Source organism: Muntiacus reevesi, chromosome 2, assembly GCF_963930625.1.
Source record: "Muntiacus reevesi chromosome 2, mMunRee1.1, whole genome shotgun sequence".
Lineage (NCBI taxonomy): Eukaryota > Metazoa > Chordata > Mammalia > Artiodactyla > Cervidae > Muntiacus > Muntiacus reevesi.
In genome coordinates, this window is record NC_089250.1 from 22,491,251 (window position 1) to 22,505,030 (window position 13,780).

The 13,780-nt window shown below is 35.7% G+C and overlaps 1 protein-coding gene across 5 annotated transcripts in view; it reads left to right on the top strand.

Annotated features, from left to right (window-relative positions):
* MLLT10 (MLLT10 histone lysine methyltransferase DOT1L cofactor) overlaps positions 1-13,780 on the top strand; it is a 219,936-nt gene that overhangs the window by 151,125 nt on the left and 55,031 nt on the right. For 4 of the 5 annotated variants that reach the window (XR_010661422.1, XM_065921077.1, XM_065921078.1 and 1 more), the window contains exons 12-13: positions 1,688-1,732; positions 2,573-2,605. Coding sequence is in view for 4 of the 5 variants with exons in the window: in XM_065921077.1 (XP_065777149.1) it covers positions 1,688-1,732; positions 2,573-2,605 (78 nt within the window). In the remaining variant the exon portion in view is untranslated. The remainder of the gene's footprint in view (positions 1-1,687; positions 1,733-2,572; positions 2,606-13,780) is intronic. The other variant, XM_065921079.1, reaches the window with a different exon arrangement.

A 13,780-nucleotide genomic window follows, 5' to 3' on the forward strand; every position in this document is an offset into this window, starting at 1 on the left:
AAGTGAAACTTAGAAGTCTTTTTCTGATAAAATATTTTAGTTAAAAATAGACTGATTCTGTAAGCAAATAAGGGAACCATAAAGATATAAAGTGTTATTATAATAGACTGATAAGAGTAGAGTTGGTAGTGCAGTACTGCAGACCAGAGAGTAGATGCGGACAGTGAGCATCATTCACATCTGTCTTAATGGTTAGCTTAATGATTTTGTATGCATTGATTATATTGGATTATAAATGAAGACGATATTGGGTATGGCTAAGACCAGCGAATACCTTGGAATCTGTTTTCTTAGAAAATCCTGATTTTTTTTTTTTTTTTGGTCTTTGATGACCTGAAAATTTCTGGCCCTATGTTGTGGCTATCTTTCTGTAAAAGTATTAGATCAAAAGCCAGAATAGCCATATTCCAGTTTATTCCTCATTGACATAATCTTTCTGCACAAGATCCTTTGATTATTTTTAGCACCATTCCAAGCAAATACCATTTCTTTAGAACATAGCATGTCTATCTCTTTAGTAGCCTTTTAAAATCTCACTTGTATTGCATTGTTAATGAAGCATAAGGCGGCAAATTTTCCCACAATGGCTCATCTTCTTGGGTTATTTGGAAAGGACTTAAACTAAACTGGCCTAAGTGTTTGATCTTTAAACAGTATTTCATATCAGTTTCTTTTAACATTACAGTGATTGCTTTGTCTTTTTAATATCAAATTATTCAGAGTGGGCTCATGATTAGACTTGACTTTTGAGGTAGATGCGTGAATTTTGGTTGCCTGCAAGACTCTCTGGTACGCATGGTTCCTACAGGTCATGTTTTTAGTTAACTTAATATCTAGAGAATTCCCAGTTATTCCTTCTTTAGAAATAACTGGCCAGTGGTGGTGGCCACACGTGAATAACAGTTGTTTCCAGATTAGTAGGCCAGGTATTTTGAGTCACAGCCTTCCCTTAGTCCTGGTTTTATCAATTATTTTTTCATTTGGAATATCATACAGAAATATACCCCCGATTTCTGAGCAGATTTTCCTTTTAGCAGTGTTTTATTGCCTCATGTCACCCTCTGCTAGTTCTCTTCATAAGGGAGGAGTAAAGGAATAAAAGTAATTGCCTGTTCATTATAATCATCAAAAATGAAAGGTACAAGAGAATAAGCTGACTGTAGTTTAATGAGTTTTACATAACTGTAAGTTATATAAAACTTACATAACAGTAAGTCATAATGGATTTCTGCTCAGATATAAACTAAATTTTCATACTTAAATTACAGTTTCTAATTGAATACAGCATCCAGATATTTTTGATACATTGTTCTCATCTAATGAATTATATAAAATTTATCACATTGCCTAACTATACTTCCTCATAGTAGTGTATCTATTTATTCTTAAAACGTTTGTTATACAGATTCATTTGTAAGCCCTTATGTCTTTTCCTCATTCTTTGCCCACATATGCATGCAACTTATTTCTACACTGTCCTGTTAAGATTATGAGAATTGCATTCTGTTTGGTCCTCCTGCCCCTGATGTCCCAATTACTGGCTTATAATTTCTGTCCACACAGTTCTATTTGCCCTTCTCAGCTAGACTTTGGATGGGTGTTTTCCTGTTTTTCTGGCCCTTTTCTTTTCTACCCTTAAGTCACTGGCAACTGCTTTGCTGATTTCCTTTCTCCTCCCTTCCAACAGAAATTTCCATGCAGTATCGGCACGATGGAGCTTGTCCAACAACTAGTAAGTTGTCGAACTGGGTTGGTAACCCAGGCTTTTTTATTCTACTCTAGTGCTTTTTCTAGTATATTACACCACCTCTGAACCCCTAAGTTTTAATTTTCTAAAATGCAGTTGGTTCTTAATTATGTAGTTTTCTCCTATAATGATAGATTAACTTGCTGTTTTGTCGGTCCTGTGTTCAGAATCCATATTACAGTGAAAATATGAACAAATTTTGTTGATTGCTGGCCTTTTAATATGGTGCTTCTGTTGCGAAATTGTTACTTTTGTTCCCCAGTGAATTAATATTTTCAATATTTTGGTTTTCACTAGTCTTAATGTTCATATATGTATATTGGCATTAGATAGCGTTTTTTGCTTAGACCACTTCATATGTTGAGACTGTTGTTCTAAAGTCTAGGAAATGAGAATGTTTGATCAGGTTAGATGCTAAAATGAGTTTTGTTTTTTTAAAAATAATAAATATTGTTGAGTGTGACCAAAGGTGGATTTACCTGTATAGAATTGTATCTTATTGTTACTGACTTTCAGCAAGAAAGACATTAGACTACTAAATGTCTTTTTTAAAGTAGCTTTACATACATTTATTACTAAGGAAATTTATCATCATTATGACAGTGTATTTGGCATACAAATTTAGTAGATAATATATTGGCAAATGAAATGCAACATCTAGAAATTCATACTATGTGAAAACTGAGCCAAGCTTGTAATGATTTAAGTAATGATACATGATAGACTTATTGAGATTTTATTATACTGATTCAGTCTATACCTATGTATTTCTTTGTGTGTTTGAGAATGATCTTAACCTGAAGTCCTTTTTTCCTTACTTAAAAGCTTTCTCAGAGTTGCTGAATGCAATACACAATGGTAAGTTTTATTAGAATCTTATCTGGTGGTTCATTTATTACAAAGGTTACCTTTTGTCGAGAATCCCGATTGAAAGCTTGCATGTTCTATTGATGAAATGAAATGTAACTCTCAATCAATTGTTCAGCACCATAGTGAAGCTTTTTGTAGATTGCCTATAGGAAGATAATAGGGCAACTTCGTTCATCAGTTTGACTTTTACTCTCTTTGTAAGGCAAGATGGTCATAGTGGTGTTCTTCCTTTATGAAAGTCTTTTTTCTAGTTTTGCAAATGGATTTTTTTTTACTGGTTCTTTTGAACTTCTCTTACCAGTGCAGTTGATTATTGGTTTCTTCTCCAGGAATTCACTGTTGTTTTGCAACCGTGAATGTGAATTTTATTTTAAGATTAAAAACATAATACTTTCCTTATTCTACCTCTCTGTTTCATTGAGTGATTAAACAAAGGATAAGTGGGCTTCCCTGGTAGCTCAGCTGGTAAAGAATCCTCCTGCAGTACAGGAGACCCCGGTTCGATTCCTTGATTGGGAAGATCCCTGGAGAAGGGATAGGCTACCCTCTCCAGTATTCTTGGGCTTCCTCATGGCTCAATTGGTAAAGAATCTGCTTGCAGTGTGGGAGACCTGGATTGGGAATGATCCCCTGGAGATCCCCTGGAGACTTGGGTTGGGAAGATACCCTGGAGAAGGGAACAACCCACTCCAGTATCTTGGCCTGGAGAATTCCATGGATTATATAGTCCATGGGGTCGCAAATAGTCGGACACTACTAAGCGACTTAAAAAAAAGTCTTTTATTATGCCCAATTTGGGACCAGTATTTTTACAGGAAACTTGAATCTTTTATAGGATTAGGTTCTGAAATCAGAATATTAAGGCACATGCTACCATTAGTTTTTTTTTACTTTTAAGATAAAATTTTGCAAAAATGTTTGAGTTTCTTCAGTTCCAAGACCCTTAATTTTTTGATGTTCAAAAAAATAAACCTCTTGAATCTAGTGTCACCTTTGTTGATTTTCATTTTTAGTCATTAACTGACAAACTTATTTGTTCAGTACTGTTTGTATGATTCCAGGCAGTTTTCCCAGCACATTTTCATTAACTTCATGAAGTCTTGAATATTTTGCTAATGTAGTTTAATTTCCCATCGATTTGGAATGTACTTGGATTAAATTGTAAGATGTTTACAAATGTATAGCCGGCAAGAGACTTTCATGGTGAATAAGGAAAGATACTGTGTTGATTTGAGGGTGGAAGTGGTTGGGATGGGGAACCCATAATGAGCATTATATTAATGGGTACATTTAAAAGATAACTCCTGCTTTCCTGTATAACTTGGAACTGTGAGCTCTTAGAATAAATAGTCCAGATAAAAAGGAACTCTTGAACATTGGTATCCAGAGGAAAGGGGATTAGCAGCATTCTTCAGAGTAAAGTGAACATGTTACCATTCTTTGATAGGAAAGTATAAAAACATCATTTTCAGTTTGCATAGGTAAATTTAGACTTGTTCTTTTAATTCTGGAATATTAATAATTAATATTATAATTAATAATATTATTAATTTATTCTGGAAGTATTGTGAAAATTTGAAGAGTATCAGTTCAGTTCAGTCGCTCAGTTATGTCTGACTCTTTGCGACCTCATGGACTACAGCACCCCAGACCTCGCTGTCCATAACCAACTCCCGGAGTTTACTCAAATTCATGTCCATTGAGCCAGTGATGCCATCCAACCATCTCATCCTCTGTCGTCCCCTTCTCCTCCTGCCTTCAATCTTTCCCAGTATCAGGGTCTTTTCTAACGAGTCAGTGCTTTGCATCAGATGGCCATAGTATTGGAGTTTCAGCTTTAGCATCAGTCTTTGCAATTGAATATTCAGGACTGATTTCCTTTAGGATGGACTGGTTGGATCTCCTTACAGTCCAAGGGACTCTCAAGAGTCTTCTGCAGCACCACAGTTCAAAAGCATCAATTCTTTGGTGCTCAGCCTTCTTTATATTCCAACTCTCACATCCATACATGACCACTGGACAAACCATAACTTTGACTGCTGCTACTGCTGCTAGTCGCTTCAGTCGTGTCTGGCTCTGTGCGACCCCATAGACGGCAGCCCACCAGACTCCCCCGTCCCTGGGATTCTCCAGGCAAGAACATTGGAGTGGGTTGCCATTTCTTTCTCCAATGTATGAAAGTGAAAAGTGAAAGTGAAGTCGTTCAGTCGTGTCCGATTCTTAGCAACCTCTTGGACTGCAGCCTACTAGGCTCCTCTGTCCATGGGATTTTCCAGGCAAGAGTACTGGAGTGGGGTGCCATTGCCTTCTCCGATAGCATTGACTAGAAGGGGTTTTAAAAAAAAGGTAAATATTGTCAGGAACCACAGAAATCCTTTGCCATTAGTAACTGACAAAATACTGGTTATATTAATTTAATGGGGCAATTGTCATGTTTCTCTGCATGGTGAATGAAGTTAATGTCATGGATTAATACAATGAACACAGATTTTCTTTAAAATCTTGGGTTATTTTATAACTGGAAGTTTGTAACTTTTGACCCCCATTGCACTCCATCTTCTAATGCACATTTAGGTTGTTTGCATGTCTTGGGTTTTATAAGTAATGCTGCAGTGAACATGGGGGGTACACATATCTTTCTGCATTAAGTGTTTTTGTCTTCTTTGAATAAATGCCCAGAAATGGATCCATATGTTAGGCCTTTGTTTTGTTTTTTTAAAAAGAACCTCCAAACAGTTTTCCATAGTAACTTCACCAGTTTGTATTCTTACAACACAGGTTCCCCTTTCTCCGCATTTTCACTAATACTTAGTTCTTATATTTTTGATAATGGCCATTCTAACAGATGTGAGGTGATATCTCCTTGTGGTTTTGATTTGCATTTCCCTGTTGATTAGCGGTGTTGAGCATCTTTTCATGTGTCTGTTGGCCATCTGTTTGTCCTTGAAAAAAACATGTTTTCAGATCCTCTGCCCATTTTTTAATTGGGTATTTTTTCTCTTTTGAATTTTAGGAGTTGTTTATGTATTTTGGATATTAACCTTTTATCAGATATAGGTGACCCTTGAACAACTGAAACAACTGGAGGTTAGGAGTGCTGATCCTTGCTTGTTATTGGTTATCAAATCCAAAAAAATAATTGCTAGGACCAGTATCAAAGAGCTTATCACCTGTGTTTTCTTCTAGGACTTTTATGGTTTCAAGTCTTACATTCAAGTCTTTAATCCATTTTGAGTTGGGTTTTGTGTAGACTATAAGTCAGTGATCCAGGTTCATCTTTTTGCATATGGATGTCCAGTTTTCCCAGTGCCATTCATTGCAGAGACTATCCTTTCCCCATTTTATGTTCTTGGTTCTTTTGTCACAACTTGACCATATATGCTTGGGTTTATTTCTGGGCTCCCTATTCTGTTCCACTGACCTGTATATCTGTTATAAGCCAAAACTATACTGCTTTGATTGCTATAGTTTTGTAACATAGTTGAAATCAGGGTACATGATGCCTCCAGGTTTGTTCTTTCTCATTATTGCTTTTGCTATTTGGGATCTTTTGTGGTTCCATACAAATTTAATTTTTATTTTTCTATTTCTGTGAAAAATACTATTGGAACCTTGATATGGATTACACGGAGTCTCTAGCTTGCTTTAGGGTAGTATAGACATTTTAACATTAATTTTTCCAGTTCATAAATAATGGAACATCTTTCCATTATTTGTGCCTTCAATATCTTTCATTAATGTCTTTGTAGAGATCTTTCAACCTCCTTGATTTAATTTGTTCCTGGGTATTTTATTCTTTATGATGCAGTTGTTAGTGGGGTTGTTTTATTGTTTAGTTTGTTATCAGTGTATACAAATGTGACTGGTTTTGTATGTTAATTTTATATCCTGCAGCATTATTGAATTTGTTTATTCATTTTAACATTTTTGTGGTGAAGTATCTATAGAGTTTTCTATACAGTAAGTCCCCTACATCCAAACGATTTCCATTCTAAGAGTACATTTATAAGTTTGATTAAGTGTGTTTGTAAGTCCCACCAAAGTGAGCCTAGGTACCCAACTACCACAGTCTGCTACATAGTACTGTGCTGTAATAGGTTTATAATACTTTTCACACAAATAATGAAAAAGCAAACACTAAAATATTTTTAATCTTAGAGTACTTTACCTTGGAAAGTATAGTAGTTCATGCCAGATATGTGAATTAACTTACATGCATGCAAATGTGAATGCACATTTGCATTTTTGAAAGTTTACAACTTGAAAGTTCATAGTAGGGGACTTAATGTAGTGTGTTCAGTTCAGTTCAGTCACTCAGTCGTGTCCGACTCTTTTCGACCCCATGAATCACAGCACGCCAGGCCTCCCTGTCTATCACAAACTCCTGGAGTTTACTCAAACTCATGCCCATCGAGTTGGGGATGCCATCCAGCCATCTCATCCTCTGTCGTCCCCTTCTCCTCCTGCCCCCAATCCCTCCCAGCATCAGGGTCTTTTCCGATGAGTCGACTCTTTGCATGAGGTGGCCAATGTATTGGAGTTTCAGCAGTGTGTAGCAGTATACCATTTGCCAATAGTGATGGTTTTATTTTTTTCCCTTCCAAATTGATGTCTTTTGTTTTCTTGTGGAATCACTCTGGACTTATATTTTCAGTTGTAATGATAAATGTAGAATTGGCACCTAGTGAATTGATATTTAGTCTATGGAGGATTGTAGGAGAGTTGTTTGGACTTAGTTGGAAATATCCATATGTTTGTGTTTTCTTTTTTTCCAAGTCTATCTTTTTTAAAAGTGTAAAATACACATAATATAAAATTTTCCATTTTAGCCTTTTTTAATTGTGCACTTGGTGTTAAATACATTCACAGTCTTCTACAAGCAATCTCCAGAATTTTTCAGTGTTAATCACAAAAACTGAAACTATAGTGATTAAAACCGTAGCTCGCCATCCTTGCCTCCTCAGATCCTGACAACCACCATTTTACTTTGTATGAATTTGACTACTCTAGATACTTCATGTGAATACAATTATGTAATATTTGTCTTTTTTGTGACTGACTTATTTCACTTAGGATCTTGTTCTCAAGATTCATCCATGTTTTAGCATGTGTTGGAATTTCCTTCCTTTTTAAGGCTGAATAATATTAATACTGCATCATATGAACATATCACTTCTTATCCATTTATCTGTTAAGGTATAGTTGGGTTGCATCCATCTTTTGGCTATTGTGAATAAGCTGCTTTGAATGTGGCTGCTCAAACGTCTGAATCTCATTTTACCCAGAAGTGCACTTGCTGGAGCTTATGGTAGTTATATATTTTTAATTTTTTAAAATTTAAGTATTTGCAATACATGTTTAAATTTACAACATTTTGTTAATTTCAGGTGTACAACAGTGATTCAGAATGTTTATAGATATATACCTCATCAAAGTTATTAATACATTATTGGCTATATTTCCTGTGCTGTATAATAGATCTTTGTAGGTTATTTTTTACATAGTTAATTTTTAATTTTTGAGAAACTATTACCATTTTCCATAGTGTCTGCACCACTTTACATTCCCACCAACAGTGTTCAGGGTTCCAGTTTCTTAATATCCTTGCTAACACTTGCTTTCTTGCTTTTTTTGATAGTAACCATCCTAATGGATATGAGGTGTCAAATGTTAGCTTTAAAATTTTTTCTTATTCATTATATTGAACATCAAGCAATAAAAAGCTTGAGACCTGTCACTAGAGAAGGAAAGAAAAAGAATTTACATTCCATTTTATTCTTCTTAAGTTAGTTTTCTGTGGTGGTTCTAAAAAATTATTAGAAACTGAAAACAATACACATTTATTTTAGTTCTGTAGAAGTCTGACATGAACCTTACTGCGTCTATTAAGGTGTGGGCAGGCTTTGTTCCTTTATCAAATCTGTATAGGAAGATCTGTTTCCTTTTATTTTCCAGCTTTGGAGGAGTGCCTGCTCTCCTTACCCTGTGGTCTCTGTCTTCAGAGCCATCAATTTTGGGGGGAGTCTCTCATGTTTCAGTCTCTGGTTCTCAGATGCACTTTGTGAGGACTGATTATATGGTGTCCACTCAGAGACAGTTCTGCTTCTCTGGTTCCTTAAGTTACATACATTTGTGTGGTCTCTTGCCATTTAAAGTAACACATTCATAAGTTGTGGACATTAAGGCATGGACACTTTTGGGACAGATTTGGGGGGAGGGGCAATACTCTGCATACCATATTCGCTTACAGTTATTCTACTGTACTTTAAGAAGGTGTTGCTTAAATCATTTCTGAGGTTAGGCTTTGCTAGTACATGTGTTTGTTGAATAATTTTGACTTTGCACCTTTTTTGTTAACTTTTCTCTCAAATTATTGGTTACCAGTTCTGATTGCCAATTCTAGGAGACAGTCAGGTTTTTATCCTACTTGATTTCATTGCAGAGATATTGTTGGTCACTCTGTTTTGAAGCTTTTTGTATTCCATTATATAATTCTCCTTTATCTTTTTAATAAATTTATAAAATATTTCACATTTATAGAAAAGTACAGACAATCATGAATTTATTACAGATATAACACCTGTTAACATTTTGCCATATTTTCCTAGATCCTTTTTCAACTTGAGCACTCAGGAATTTACTGCCAATTTAAGAAATAGAATGTTACCAGGACTGTTGAGTACTCTTCACCATTGCATTCCCCATGGTTAATGACTACCCTGCATTTTGTTTATAATTCCTTTGCTTAGTTGTTTTGCACGTATGTGTAAAATTATACTCCCTTATTTCCTTTTTCTACTTCTTTCAAACTTTTTCAGAGTAAATGACTTTTGATCTACTTCTTCAGTATCTTATTTTTCCCCCCAGCATCTTCAGTGAGATAAAATTTATTTAATATGAAAGTTACAATTTTAACCATTTAAAAGTACATAGTTCAAAGGTTTTTGGTATACAGTCGACCCTTGAATATCTCAATTTAGGGGCCCTAACACTCCTCACATGTAAAGTTTTTGCTTATAATTTATAGTTGGCCCTGCATATTCAGATTTCTTTCCTGTAGTTATTTTCACATCGATAAATTCAGCCAAGGATCGTGTAGTACTGTAGTATTTGCTACTGAAAAAAATTCACATTTAAGTGGACCCATGCAGTTCAAATTCATATTGTTTGAGGGTCAACCATATTCACAATGTGATGCAGTTGTAACCATTGTCTAATCCTAGAACCTTTTTATCAGTCCCAGAATCAATCTCATAATCCCAGTATATTCTCTTTCCCCCTTGTATCCTGGCAATCAATAATTTCTTTTCTGGCTCTGTAAGTGTTTCTGACTCTTTGCAGCCCCATGGACTGGCCTGCTGTTGCTCCTCTGTCCATGGGATTCTCCAGGCAAGAATACTGGCATGGATTGCCATTCCCTTCTCCAGGGGACTTTCCCGACCCAGGGATCAAGCCCCCTTGGCAGGCAGATTCCTTACCACTGAGCCACCAGAGAAATCTGTCCTTCAGTTTGGGTTCTGTCTCTATAGATTTGCCTATTTTTGCCATTACACATAGAGGGAATTTATGTTTGGTTCCTTTTACTTGACTTAATGTTTTTCGTGTTTAAACATAAGGTTTATCTACATTATAGCACATATCAGCAATCCATTCTTTTTTGTTTGTTTTTTAATGGTTGGATGATACACATTATATGGATATATACCATATTTGGTTTATCCAGTCATCAGTTAATGGACATTTGATCGTTTCCACTTGAATAGTATGACTGATACTGCTATCAACTTTAACACAAGTTTTTGTGTGAACATATTGGTTTTATTTGTCTTGTGTGTGTATGTAGGGTAGAATTGCTGGTTCATTATGGTAACTTTTTGAGGAACTGCCAAACTGTTTCCCACAGCAACTGTACCATTTTACATTTCCATTAGCAGTACACGAGGGTTCCAATTTTACCACATCCTCACCAGGACTACTACTTCCTTTTTTTTATTCATAGCCATCCAAGTGGATGTGAAATGGTACCTCATTTTGGTTTTGATTTGCATTTCCCTTATGACTCATGAATTCGAATCTTTTTATGTTTTTATTGGGCATTTGTATTTTTTTTTGGTCAAAAAATCTATATCATCTTGTGTCAATTTTTGTATTTTGGATGTTTCTAAGAATTTGCCCATTTCATCTGGATTTTTAAATTTTTTGGCGTATAAGTTATTCATAATATTTTCTTTATAATCCTTAAAATTTTTTTTGATAAGATGTGTAGTAAAGTCCCCTTTTATTCCTGATTATAGTACTTTCAGTCTTCTTTTTCTTTGTCAGTCTAGCTGAAGATTTAGCAGTTTTGGTTTTTTTAAACCAACTTGTGGTATCATTGATTTCCTTTATAGTTTTCCTGTTCTTTATTGTATTTCTGCTTTTTTTTCCCTTCTGCTTACTTTGAATTTTGTTTGCTCTTTTTCTAATTTCTTAAGATAGACAGTTAGATTATTGATCGCAGATCTGACCGTGTCACTGTCTGTCTTAAATCCTGGTGTTGATGGGATAAATTCATAGTCTTTAAAAAGGCATAAGAAGTTTTTCCTGGACTGATCTGCCTCTCCAGGCTCACCTTTCTCTCTCACTTCTTGTGGCATGAGTATATCCTAGTCAGTTTCCTAATAGACTGCTCTCTGCAAAAATTAATGATTTAGACTTTGATTGTATCTGCTGGTATGACCTTTCCATCTGCCTTTATTTAAAGAAAGTAGAATTTAAAACTAAGCATTGATTTATCTCCTGCAATTTTTTTTCCCGTCTATTGATATTAACTAAAAACAAAAACCTTGCACTTGTGGTGTACCTGGTGGTCTAATGCTTTCTTCCTTCTGTTTCTACTGCTGCCCCAGACAACTGTTTTTGTTTCTGTAATCTGTGTCTTAGTCATACTTGCCTCACATTTGTGGAGGGGGAAAGAAAAACAACAACCCATAGACTCTTCTGTTAGAATCCTGAGATTCTGAAGCATTAAACTGGATTACCTTCTTTATTCACTCTCTAGCATTGATACATCTCAAAATGTCTTGTTATATAGAACTTTATAAAATTGAAATTTGTTTTTTCAGTAAGACTTGCTTTGAAAAACTAATGAAAGTATAAGAACCAAGGACATATTGTATGTTTAATAGTCATGTTGAATTTTAAGCATATTTCTTTTTTTTTTTGTTTCCTTTATTTTTTATTTTTCAGTGGGTTTTCTCATACATTGATATGAATCAGCCATAGAGTTACACGTATACCCCATCCTGGTCCCCCATCCCACCTCCCTCTCCATCCGATTCCTCTGGGTCTTCCCAGCCCACCAGGCCCGCGCACTTGACTCATGCATCCCACCTGGGCTGGTGGTCTGTTTCACCACAGATAATGTACATGCTGTTCTTTCGAAACATCCCACCCTCACCTTCTCCCACAGAGTTCAAAAGTCTGTTCTGTACTTCTGCGTCTCTTCTTCTGGCCTGCATATAGGGCCATCGTTACCATCTTTCTAAATTCCATATATATGTGTTAGTATACTGTAATGTTCTTTATCTTTCTGGCTTACTTCACTCTGTATAATGGGCTCCAGTTTCATCCATCTCATTAGAACTGATTCAAATGAATTCTTTTTAATGGCTGAGTAATATTCCATGGTGTATATGTACCACAGCTTCCTTATCCATTCATCTGCTGATGGGCATCTAGGTTGCTTCCATGTCCTGGCTATTATAAACAGTGCTGCGATGAACATTGGGGTGCACGTGTCTCTTTCAGATCTGGTTTCCTCACTGTGTATGCCCAGAAGTGGTATTGCTGGGTCATATGGCAGTTCTATTTCCAGTTTTTTAAGAAATCTCCACACTGTTTTCCATAGTGGCTGTACTAGTTTGCATTCCCACCAACAGTGTAAGAGGGTTCCCTTTTCTCCACACCCTCTCCAGCATTTATTGCTTGTAGGCTTTTGGATAGCAGCCATCCTGACTGGCGTGTAATGGTACCTCATTGTGGTTTTGATTTGCATTTCTCTGATAATGAGTGATGTTGAGCATCTTTTCATGTGTCTATTAGCCATCTGTATGTCTTCTTTGGAGAAATGTCTGTTTAGTTCTTTGGCCCATTTTTTGATTGGGTCATTTATTTTTCTGGAATTGAGCTGCAGGAGTTGCTTGTATATTTTTGAGATTAATCCTTTGTCTGTTTCCTCATTTGCTATTATTTTCTCCCAATCTGAGGGCTGTCTTTTCACCTTACTTATAGTTTCTTTTGTTGTGCAAAAGCTTTTAAGTTTCATTAGGTCCTATTTGTTTATTTTTGCTTTTATTTCCAATATTCTGGGAGGTGGGTCATAGAGGATCTTGCTGTGATTTATGTCGGAGAGTGTTTTGCCTTTGTTCTCCTCTAGGAGTTTTATAGTTTCTGGTCTTACATTTAGATCTTTAATCCATTTTGAGTTTATTTTTGTGTATGGTGTTAGAAAGTGTTCTAGTTTCATTCTTTTACAAGTGGTTGACCAGTTTTCCCAGCACCACTTGTTGAAGAGATTGTCTTTTTCCCATTGTATATCCTTGCCTCTTTTGTCAAAGATAAGGTGTCCATAGGTTTGTGGATTTATCTCTGGGCTTTCTATTCTGTTCCATTGATCTATATTTCTGTCTTTGTGCCAGTACCATACTGTCTTGATGACTGTGGCTTTGTAGTAGAGTCTGAAGTCAGGCAGGTTGATTCCTCCAGTTCCATTCTTCTTTCTCAAGATTACTTTGGGTATTCGAGGTTTTTTGTATTTCCATACAAATTGTGAAATTATTTGTTCTAGTTCTGTGAAAAATACTGTTGGTAGCTTCATAGGGATTGCATTGAATCTATAGATTGCTTTGGGTAGAATAGCCATTTTGACAATATTGATTCTTCCAATTCATGAACACGGTATGTTTCTCCACCTGTTTGTGTCCTCTTTGATTTCTTTCATCAATGTTTTATAGTTTTCTATGTATAGTTCTTTTGTTTCTTTAGGTAGATATACTCCTAAGTATTTTATTCTTTTTGTTGCAATGGTGAATGGTATTGTTTCCTTAATTTCTCTTTCTGTTTTTTCATTGTTAGTATATAGGAATGCAAGGGATTTCTGTGTGTTGATTTTATATCCTGCAA